Source organism: Nelumbo lutea, chromosome 5 (assembly GCF_056320005.1).
Source record: "Nelumbo lutea isolate HS-2025 chromosome 5, American lotus-T2T, whole genome shotgun sequence".
Taxonomy (NCBI): Eukaryota; Viridiplantae; Streptophyta; class Magnoliopsida; order Proteales; family Nelumbonaceae; genus Nelumbo; species Nelumbo lutea.
Window position 1 is genome coordinate 24,779,019 of NC_142688.1, and position 11,312 is coordinate 24,790,330.

General features: G+C 40.7%; 2 protein-coding genes and 1 long non-coding RNA gene across 5 annotated transcripts; 1 reads left to right on the plus strand and 2 right to left on the minus strand.

The window, feature by feature from the left end:
- Positions 1–459: 459 nt before the first annotated feature.
- LOC148851086 (uncharacterized) lies at positions 460–1,499 on the minus strand. The gene is made up of 3 exons (XR_016099587.1): positions 1,362–1,499; positions 915–1,071; positions 460–739 (listed from the first exon to the last, which is right to left on the minus strand). It is a non-coding gene; the product is annotated as an uncharacterized LOC148851086 (long non-coding RNA).
- On the plus strand, positions 1,307–3,629 carry LOC148851087 (2-oxoglutarate (2OG) and Fe(II)-dependent oxygenase superfamily protein). Of its 3 annotated transcripts, none has more exons than XM_088946546.1 (4): positions 1,335–1,891; positions 2,131–2,458; positions 2,979–3,122; positions 3,234–3,629. In XM_088946546.1, exons 1-3 carry the CDS (start codon positions 1,395–1,397, stop codon positions 3,096–3,098), a joined length of 945 nt encoding a protein of 314 aa, XP_088802672.1. In that variant the 5' UTR covers positions 1,335–1,394; the 3' UTR covers positions 3,099–3,122; positions 3,234–3,629. The 3 variants fall into 3 exon arrangements, with proteins under 3 accessions (XP_088802670.1, XP_088802672.1, XP_088802671.1); XM_088946545.1 differs by having other exon boundaries at positions 1,339–1,891; positions 2,987–3,122; XM_088946544.1 differs by lacking the exon at positions 2,979–3,122 and having other exon boundaries at positions 1,307–1,891.
- Positions 3,630–9,032: 5,403 nt separating this feature from the next.
- LOC148851088 (salicylic acid-binding protein 2-like) lies at positions 9,033–10,588 on the minus strand. The gene is made up of 3 exons (XM_088946547.1): positions 10,161–10,588; positions 9,578–9,712; positions 9,033–9,422 (listed from the first exon to the last, which is right to left on the minus strand). The coding sequence occupies exons 1-3, from the start codon at positions 10,515–10,517 to the stop codon at positions 9,138–9,140; spliced, it is 777 nt and encodes a 258-aa protein (XP_088802673.1). The 5' UTR covers positions 10,518–10,588; the 3' UTR covers positions 9,033–9,137.
- Positions 10,589–11,312: the final 724 nt, after the last annotated feature.

Below are 11,312 nucleotides of genomic sequence, written 5' to 3' on the forward strand. Positions count from 1 at the left end.
CACCCCCACCTGGAATCATGACCATCACCAGTGAGTGGAGAGTAGAGACGTCATTCCGTTCAATTGGACCACACGTCCACAGAAGCTATACCAAAAACACAGTTTGTATTAGGTGAGAATTTTGACAGGATTGAAGGATTTTCCTTCCCTTCTCAAAGAAGGTCCAGGTTCAATGTACATGCCTACTAATTGTCTAGCGTCATGACAAAAAGAAAAAGAAAGGTAAATTTTTTAAAGCATCCCTATGGTTTAGTTAATCGATTTATCCATCCTTACTGTTTAGATATTTGCCTAAAGTACTCACAAATTTTCTGACAATTGTTTAAAACTTCCCTTATTGTAAACTTTCCGTTACACTGAGTAATATACTTTTAAAAATTCTTAATACACTCTTTTATGGTTCTCCACTCCATCTTCATCAAGGTTGAAAGTATCGTATCCGTCAAATATTGCCATGAATTTCAAGTCCAAACACCGGAATTCTTTTTTCTTTTGCATTCATCAAAATTGGCCGTGTTTTTTAATCCCCAACACATCAAATAAGCCTCGACATTATATATATCTTCGCAAATGAAAAGGAACAAGAAATAAAACCTCTCTTTAACATAAGCATTCATCATTCAGATTGAAAATGCATCCATCGACCTCTGCTTGTGTGTAGTGCAGTGGGCAAGTAGTAACTCTTCATCATTGTTGTCTCTGAATAACCAAACCATATGCCCGTTCTTCTTCCTTTTTTCTGAAAAGGAAAAAACAATAAAAGCTTTGTATCAACAAAAAAGTCACGATTAAGAAACAGCGAAATGCAGAGGAAGTACAAACAAATATAACCAGAATATAGGAGGAAGGTTTTAAGGAAAAAGGTAATAAAAACCGGAAATATAGATAAGATAAGATAGAATTCTTAATCGAACCTTCTTGTCTTGTTCTCGTTTGTGGTGAAAGCATTCCTCGATTACGAAAGGGGAAGAGACGAGGACGACAGGGCGGAAGCCGAACCTGAGGAAATCGGGTCGTATCAGTTTGAAATATGAATTAGAGTTCGGTGGGTTTTGTTTTCTGATAATCCATCTGCAAGCATCCGAATCAAATTTAAGGCAAGTTTCAGTGGTTTGTGCATTGAATAAGATGGGTTTTATTTTGAAAATTTGAATAATGTTGAAGGGTAAACTTGATATTTTCTTGTTTTCTGTTAGTGTTTAAAGATGATGTCAACTGTAGGGATAGTTTAAGAGAATATGTAAACAAGTAAGGATAGAATTAGTTAATTAATTAAACGATAAGGATAATTGAAGAAATTTGATACAAAAAAACAAAACAAAAAAAAAAAGGTATTGAGATTGCTTTCTTATACAACCAACCAGACGTTGGATCACAGAGAGCTCCGGAAAGAAATGGTTGTGAGAGGAGAGATGGGTGAGGTTGATCCCGCCTTCGTCCAAGACATAGAGCACAGGCCTAAGCTTGCCGTAGTTGAGGCCGGAGGGATCCCACTGATCGACCTCTCCGTTCTGAATTCTGTACATGGGAAAGAGGAGGGTGACCCACGGGGACTTGCAGGTCTTGTGGCAGAGATAGGAGATGCATGCAAAGACTGGGGCTTTTTCCAGGTGATCAACCACGGGGTGCCGTCGGATCTGCGACTTAGAGTCGAGACAGTGGCGAAGAAGTTCTTCGCTCTGCCTCTGGAGGAGAAGTACAAGGTACGGAGAGACGAGGAGAATCCTTTGGGTTACTACGACACTGAGCATACCAAGAATGTCAGGGACTGGAAGGAGGTTTTCGACTTCATGCTGGAGGATCCCACAGTAATCCCGGCTTCACATAAGCCCGACGATCAGCAGTTAAATGAGCTGAGGAACCAGTGGCCCGACTACCTTCCCGAATTCAGGTCTGCCCATGAATTTTCATCTATATAAACAAACAATTTGAGCTCAAACATACCTTTTTTTCCTGATTTATTTTGCTAGTTAAATATATATCAACAACACAAGCTGCAACTGGTTGTGGCTAATTAAAGACCCAAGCTCAGCTAGCAATCGATGTAGATGCACCTAATAAGCTTGGGGCTTCACCCACATCACTAAATACTGATTTGCTCGCTCTATATTTTGTGTTGGACATGGACAGGGGGGCGTGTGAGGAGTATGCTCGAGGTGTAGAGAAGCTAGCGTTTCAGCTATTGGAGCTAATCTCACTGAGCTTGGACTTGCCAGGAAAGCGGTTGAATGGGTTCTTTAAAGGCCAGACCAGCTTTGTCCGTCTTAACCACTACCCTCCTTGCCCTTCACCAGAGCTCGCCCTCGGGGTTGGTCGACATAAGGATGCCGGAGCCCTTACCGTGCTTGCTCAGGATGATGTTGGGGGTTTGGACGTAAAGCACAAGACAGATGGCGAGTGGGTTAGGGTCAAGCCCATCCCTGATTCTTATATCATCAATGTGGGCGACATTATTCAGGTTAGCTACAACTAGTTACTAGCTTTTCAATTAAGGATATGGTTATTAACCTAAAATCGATGTAGAGCTGTCAACGGGTTGGGTTGGGTCTCGTCCGGGACAGGGTGGACCCGGTCCCAAACATATCTGAAAACCCTGTTCTGAACCAGATACTATCGGTTCTATATATACAGCAGGCCAAGAACCGAACTGCAGTCCAATTAGACCCGATTAGTGCTTTGGAACAGAACAATAATAATTGGGAGACAAAGTTCAGAACTGACCCATTTAATAGTCGGGACACAAAACCGGTTTAGTCTGTTGGATATTCCCGACATAAAGGGGATCATGTCATGCTGTGTTTGGTTCGAAATTAAAGGTACCTTTCCCTACCATTTCTTTCAAAACCAAATACAATCTTAATGCGAGCTCGGACTTAAATCCATGAAAAACCCTACTATATATATATATAGAGGTTGTTGGATGGTGTCATCTGTGCCATCCCCACTTCTGAGTTCATTTTGTTTGCATTATGTTGAAGCTCCACAGGCTGCTCTTAAAATTTCACTTGGATTTTACGAAGTCTACATTGAATGCAAGTGCAGCATATGGGGGACTGATCAGTGTCTTAACTTTTCTTTCAAACCAGACAAAGCTTTAAGAAAAGCTTTAACGGAATCATGGGGTGAGCAAGCAAACAAAGACGATAAATTAAAGAAAAGCTTGGGCTTTTCAAAGCTTAAGCCCTGATTATTGGCTAGTGAGCTGCTCATCATGTTGTGAAATGTGGGCACAGGTATGGAGCAATGACACGTACGAGAGCGCAGAGCACAGGGTGAGAGTAAACAGGGAGAGGGAGAGATTTTCCATTCCTTTCTTCTTCAACCCTTCACATTACGTGACGGTGAAGCCTTTAGAGGAGTTGGTAATTAAGCAGAATAAGTCTCCCAAGTATGAGGAGTATAACTGGGGGAAGTTCCTCACCACAAGGAAGCTAAGCAATTTTAAAAAGCTCGAAGTTGAAAACATTCAGATATATCACTTCAAAAAAGATATTTGAGTAATCATCCGATTCCTCTGTACCCCAATCTGGCATGTTTAGTTCCGTTGGTTGTCTGGGTTTTCAGATCATCGATACATATTTACCCAGTTTGTAATAATTAATAAATTAACTACTTAATAGTTGTAGTGATGGCTTGGCTTTGATTTGTGACTGACTGTTAATGCAATTAGTTAGGATACATGAGCAAACTGTCCCCTCCCACTTCCAGGAATCGACGGTGAAACTCAATTCATTCAAAACTAGGGCCCCATTTGATTTATAGGATCAAATTGATTTATTTTAATTTCAACTGTTTAGTTGTGTGGAATTAGAATTACATTCCCATTCCTGGTTTGAGGGAATGGCCATTCCTCCCTCTTCCGTGGGAAACATTTATCCCAATAAGTGCAATTATTTAGATAAATGTTTGAATATGAGTGTCACGTACCCCTGTCTCATTTAACTAATCTGACGAGGAAATTTAAGTTAAATAGGCCTGGTTCTAATTGGATATGAGTGTCAACCGACCCTTAATTGTTCCATTCCCAATTCGACAATTAATGGATAATTGTCCAAAACCCACTATTACTTTTCATGAATTTTATTAAATTCATTATACCAAAAAGACAACGTTATTCACAACTTCTTTCTGTCTTACCTAAAGTCAATACGAACTTCACACTACTCAACGCCACAGTTCCTCCAACTAGAGAAGTACCAAGGCCTTTCCCCCAATCCAACTTGGTCAGTGAGGTGATCGCCAGATTTTTAGACACAGGTATCTGGCCCGAAAGCTTGAGCTTCGACGACAAGGGACTCGGACCTGTCCCCAGAAGTTGGAAAGGCGAGTGTGATCGAGGGAAGTTGCCGGAACGAATGGCGACGAATGGGGAGGAACTAGTGGTGTGGGCATAATTTTAGCGAATACTGCAACGAATGGGGAGGAACTAGTGGCCGACACACATCTGTTGTCGATGATTGCAGTGGGTGGGAAACTGCCGCGATAAAAACTACTGCTGTTATCACCAGTGGTGGCAGCCTCCACGTGCGACGCCATGGATAAGCAGAGGAACTGCCGCAGCAAGGAGAACTACCACTGCAATCAGAGTAACTGGTTGCTCTGGTGTGCTGTGAATTTCCACGCGAAGTGTGAACTGCCATGCGAGGAACTACCGCTGTTATCCCTGGTAGTGGCAGCCTTCACGTGCAACACCATGGATATGCTGAGGCTGAGGAACTGCCGCTACGAGGAGAAACTTCATGCAGTCCTGTTCGACACCGCATAGAGTGGAGGAATTGCCACTGCGACCACCACAGTGAAGTAACACAAAGACTGATGAACGTGGGCACTCCGGCGATGTATAAGGCGTTTGTAACATTGCAGGTGGTGACGGTAAAGATCTTGGTTGAGCCAGATTCATTGGCCTTCAGTCAACCAAATGAGAAGAAAATGTATACGATGACGTTCAGCGGGGGTTCAATGTCATTGCGGACGACTAGCTTCGCTCGTATGAGTGGTCGGATGGGAAGCACGTTGTTGAGAGCAAGAACACTCTAGGTTGAGAGAAAGAAAGATTTTCAGAGAGGGATTTCCGTAAAAAAAAGTTTAAGAGGCTGATTCACCATTCATGGGCAATTTAGTCGTGAAAAATGCATTTAGGTTGATGTGGCATTGAATTTTAACAATGTTCTAACGGATGGTCAGTTTTAGAAAATAAAGTCTAACTGACATAGTAAGTTTTGGACATTTTTACAAGTTATAGTGAATTTAAGAGAGTTCATAAAAAATGATGATGGGTTTTGAACAATTTCATTTAATTAATTATTTAATTAACGATAACTTCATTACTAATAATTAGTTTTTTATCTTTTGTTTTTGGACGTCAAAACAGGGGCTCCGCCCTCTTTTTGAATGTAAGAAAGAGTTTTCATCTTCAATATAGGGGAAGAGCAACCATCTTCAAGAGATGTGTGGCTCCAATTCACGGCGGATAAAGAGTGAATAGGAAAAGTGAATAGAAAATCGCGAGTGCTTCAAACGTAAAAGTCCCTACTAACACGCCTACACAACAGTTTCATTAATAACTTCATTTTTCTCTTTTTTTTTTTTTTTTTTGACGTCAAAACAGGGACTCTGTCCCATCTCTTTCTGGGCGGATAAATCATCCTCATCTTCCTGCAACCATCGATTGAAGCTGATTCATTAGGTATTCATACTACGGGCTGTCATATTTGGCAAACCTTGAAATTAAACTCATTGTATAACCACTTAAGTATCGTCTTGACGTCCTCCATTAAAACTGAGCAAACAGCAGTGGACAGTCGGTGTAGTTACATGTACCGCCCCCTCACTTCCTTATCAAAAGCCAACAACAGCAATGACATTCGTCTCTGAGAAGTGAGGTTCTACAGCTATGGGACGAGAAAACGGAAACCCGAAACCATAGTTCTTAAAAACGAACTGGTGACCGAATCGGTTAGGAGTCCGGTTACTGGTTCGAACGGTTAATCGACCGGTTCAGCTGTTTGTTTATCAAAATCAATAGTTTTGAGAGAAAAAGCGGTTTAAAGAAAAACGGTACCGTTCAGATGATCAGTTCCTGATTTTTCCGGTTCGATCCGATTTTGAAAACAGTGCCCGAAACAACATGATCAGCGTCCCGATAACCCTCAATGCCATCGTCTGCCTCAAGGTCCCCGATGCCATCTGACAAGGTAGTTCCAACATCTCTCTCCCCGCCTTCAAGATCTTAGCACGTGTTCTTCCAACCGGCGATCCCAAAAATCTCTAGCGCTCACTAGCTACGACGTCTTCTCGAAGCACACCGCTGAAATACTCCCTGACAGAGATTGGAAAGACCCTGGTCACCCACAAGGAGGGTCTATCGTACGCTGTATACTTTCTGCAGCACCACCAGGATGCACTGGTGAAGGTGTGTCCCATCCTGCACGAGGTAGTAGTGGACCCGAAAGAAGTCGTTTGTGAAGGCGAACGGTGATCCGGTGTACTCGTACTATGGAGACAAGCCGGAGATGAACGAGCAAATGCAGGGGCATCCATGCCATTCATGAAGGTGATATTAGAGGGCTACGATGGATTCAAAGGGGTGGAGCGCCGGAATGTTAGGAACATTCGTATGAATAGAGAGCAAAGGAGAAAGACGAACAAACAGTACCCTTTTTTTTTATATTTTTTTCAAAAAATTACCCTATTTTAATTATTATATAAAATATTACTTTTTATTAATATTAAGGGCAAAAAGTTGCCTAAAGGAAAAGTTTAACAGAACTGCATGACAATATTCCTCCTCTTTGCATGTACTCCATATCCATCGGTTCCTATAAGCCTAGAAATAAATGCAAAACAAAGTAAAACTATAAAATGATATCAAAGCCAAAACCCATCACTAGATGGTCATTTTCTGATCGTTGTTGGGGCACTGTTCCAAAATGTCCTTCCTCCCCACACTTATGGACCCCAGTTTTGTGTGAGTGTGGAGTTGAAATTTTCTCATAAAAGATGTTTTCTATGCACATGTACGGATGGCAATTTCTATACTACGACATGTATCCTTTTCAACGGAGAGTTTTTTTTCTTTGAAAAATAGATTTTGGGGTGAGAAAGGTTTTGGGGTTTCACAATCCATATGGGTATGGATAGGTTATGGTATTATATTAAACCCTCTCGTCCTTGACCTGTATCTTATTGGAAGTCTTCCTATGGTATACCGAGCTGTTCTCCTGTGAATTGTCCTGAGCTGTGCTATGCTTTGAGTGACGGGCTGCCTGCAGACGGTTATGCCGAGCTAGCCGACCTGAGGTTTTTGCGCCTCGGGGCGTCTGAAGAAGAATCGGTGCTTTCTTGCCTAGGAGTGGCCTGAGGTCTTTGCGCCTCGGGGCGTCTGAATAAGAATCGGTGCTTTCTTGCTTGGGAGTGGCCCGAGGTCCATTGGGAGGAGCTCGGGTCTTAAAAGGGGTCAGGGTGCCCTAAACTCGGGACCCCCGGAAGTGCCTTAACTCCGGGGAGGGGGTGCGGGCGAGACAGCTTTCGGCGAGTAGTTTCCCTGTCGAGTTGCCACGTGTTCACGTCCGTTATGCTGTAATGCTAAGTCACCGTTTGATCAAGGTCACGCCCACATGTACCTGAGCTATGAGGTCGGGCCAAATCACCCTCCATCAAAATGTGAACCTAAATGATGATAACATGAACGAATCAATTCATTTATAAATGATCCTTTAAAGGTAGAATGGATTTGAAAATGATCTTTTGAAGGTAGAATGGATTTGAAAATGATATTTTGAAGGTAGAATGGAACTTGATGTAGCACAATCCGATCACTCCTAGCTGGCGCTCGCGTGGCTCCTGAGATATATTTGAAACGAGAGAAAAGAGGAAGAACTCCCGGGTGTTTCCTGGCAGGAATGCTCTGATGCTTAAGTTAGTATTGTGTGCAAGAAGCTGGAAGAGAATGAAAACTAAGAGTGTAGGTCGTGCTAATCATTCAAAATACCTTGTTCCTTGAGGAGAAGCTTCTTATAACTTAATTTTGTTGCTCCAGGCCCTCTGACTCCTGATATGACAGGTATAACCGCCACTATCAGTCTGCCACAGCCGTTACAAATAAGGCTGAGGTGGCATGCATAGAACCGTCATGCAGGATACATGCCTGTCAGGTGTGGGATGCCTTTCTAAAGCTCGAGTTTAGCTTAACCTAATTAGGAGCACCCTTTGTCTTTGAGGTTGCTTTACCCTTTGCTTATGTTAGAGTGAGAGAGCCTTTTCCCTCCTATATTCAAGCAAAAAAAAAAAAAAACTTGGGATGGCTTAACCTAATTAGGAATATTGCCATAAAACTTCTATTATAAATATACTTGACAAAGCCCGTACATCACACGGGTTCCGATTAATTTTATTTAAAATATTTTACATCAATTAAAAGTAATTTTTAGTTCACTTCATTAATAACATAATATTTTAGTGGTCAAAAAATAATTTATAATATTTTAATTGTTTTTACTTAATTTCATATTCGAATAAGATTTCGAGCCTGATCCTAATATAATGAATGAATTTCAATGCATGTGCCTCTGTTTCATTGGAGGGTTGTAAAAGTTAAAACCATCATCTAAACTGCGTTATAATTTCCATCACCAATGTGCCTGTGTTTCATTGGAGGGTTGTAAGGGAATGCATCAATCACAGTCGTACCAATTGTGAACTATATTGTTTCAGATAAAGAGGGCGATCAGTTCTATCCGAGCCCACAATAATAGAAAAGCTTTGACCATTCACAACTCCATATAAGTTTTGATAAATATAATCTGATTGATTATCACTATCATGATATTGTTTCTAAAAAGATTCTTTAATTTTTTTAAAAGTATTAAAGCAAAACTGAATTGATATTTTTTGGTTTGGTTTGGTTTGCTTTTTATGTTTATTGTTTTTTTTTTTATTATTATAAGCACCCTAGCAAAAAAGATGTTTTGGGAAAAAAATATTATCTGAGCAATCTTACATCAATTAAGAACATGTCATCGCACATCACAGAATTATTAGCAGAACCAACTCCATCTTCAGTATCATTCATTGAGGCTCAGTTTAGAAAGTATGCAAATAAAGTATAAATTAATGCATAAAAAAATACAAGATTTTAGTCAAGGAGAAGCGTCATTAGCAATCTCCAAGAGACAGCGACACAAATCCTCCGGGTTTGAGAACATGGCCATATGATCTGCACCATCAATCTCCTTCACCTGTTGCACAGGATTATTCTCGATCATCCAACGTTGGAATTTTTCAGTAATTATTTGATCCTCTTTGATTACAATGTAAATGCGCTTAACGGAACCATATCTCTCCTTTGAAAACGCCTTGGCCTTTGATAAATCTTCTAGGAACACGGAACCCCTTCTCATCAGCATCATTCCCAGGCTAAAATCCTGTTCCATCACGATCGATCCAGCTCTATATTACTTCTTAATTTATTAATCCCATTAGAAACTGTAATTTCAAATTAAAGGAAGTAATAATTCAAGATGCTTGAGATTAATTAAGGATATAATATCAGAGTTAATAATTAATATAAATTACGTACCTGTGGGGAGCATAGATGATAAAACCTGGACAAGTCCTTGGGGCCAATTAATACGGATGGTGCAGGCTTGCCAGAGTTATCAGACGATGAAAATTGAGTATCTAGCCACGCCTCTGCTGGAATTTTCTCAAAAAGCTTTTTTTTTTTTTGTTTTTATCACACACAAACAAACAGGTAAAATGTTACCAAATATCTATTAATTAATAATCCTTTTTACAAAAATAATTTTGGTAGAATTAAACCAGAGTTTAATGATGACCCCACATCGTACGGGGTGAATGAACCTGCCATTGCAAGTACAAATTAATGCTTGAAAATCAGTCCACAGGATGATTTTCAACTTGGATTCATTTAATAGGAGTTTCAAGTAACAGCCCATAAAAGTTATCTGACATGATCAGCGGCCTTCAAATAATACCCTGTTTCCGCCTTAAATTACAATGCTCCAGCCAAGTATTTCATTTAAAGACCACGAGTTTCATTTAAAGACAAAATACCCTTCTGTCTTTTTAATTAATAACCAAGCTCGGAATTGCAGATTAACGAATTGAAGTAGGAGAAGGAAAGGAAAGGGAGTGAGTACCTGATCCAACACATAAGAGGGTGGGTGCGAGAAATCCGGCATGAAAGCAGTGACGAAGATGGCTGTTGATATTTTGTGTGGGAATTCCTCCATAGCAACACCAAGAGTAAGTCCACCCAAGCTGTGTCCTACCAGTATCACTTTTTCTTCCGGTGGGATCGACTTCATCAAATCTGTTAATGGCTCCGAGTACTCTGCCATTGTTTGAATCTCCTCGATTTTCTTTGTGTTTATGCCTGATGCCGAAAGGTCGAGGGCCGTCACCCGATGACCCTCGGCCTCCAGCATAGGTTTAAGCTTATACCAGCACCAAGCTCCATGGCACAAGCCATGTATCAGAACGAAATGCTTCTTCATTCTCTCAGAGATGGAGACTTGGAGAGAGAGAGAGAGAGAGGGGGGGGGGGGGTGTGACCTGTATTGGTGTTTGTTTTAACTGGATCGTCACTTTTATAGATAAAACATGAATTGGGTGGGAGGCAAGTTACATGGATTTTCATCCTTTACAAAAATGTTCTCACCCCGTGCTCACAGTTAGTGGTGACAATGAGCCGAGTTTTTACAAGTTATGCAGGCTTAATTTGATTTAAACCAACTTCGAACCAAATTCAAGCCCAATTGATACGTTCGTTTGCTAATCGAATCAAGTTCGAGTCTAATAAAATTCGGCTTACGAGTCTAATCAAACTTCTACATACATACATATATAATATTTATATATATACATAATAAATAATTATTATTTTTTTAATATCAAACAAAAAACAATTTTTTTATATATAAATTTTTACTTTTATAAAGCATTTGACTCGGTCAAACTCGAGCTTATGAGTTTTTCATTCCAGCTCAAGTCTCTAGTTCGAACCTCATAATGTCTTAGTGAGCCAAGACTGAGCTTATGAGCTTTTTCACTCAAATCGAAGTCGAGCTCAAGTCTCTATCTTGAATCGACGTCGAGCTGAAACTCGAGCCTTATCCTATCTTGACGAACTGAATTCATCTAACTAGCTATCGACTGAGCTCGTCTCGGCTCAAAATGTGCCACTACAGAGTCCTTCCAAGGAGCAAACGGAGAGAGTTCATCAGGAGAGCATTGTCTCCGAGGCAGAGAGGCAGGCAGCCGATGCTGAAGGAAGGGTTGCCGAGGATGTT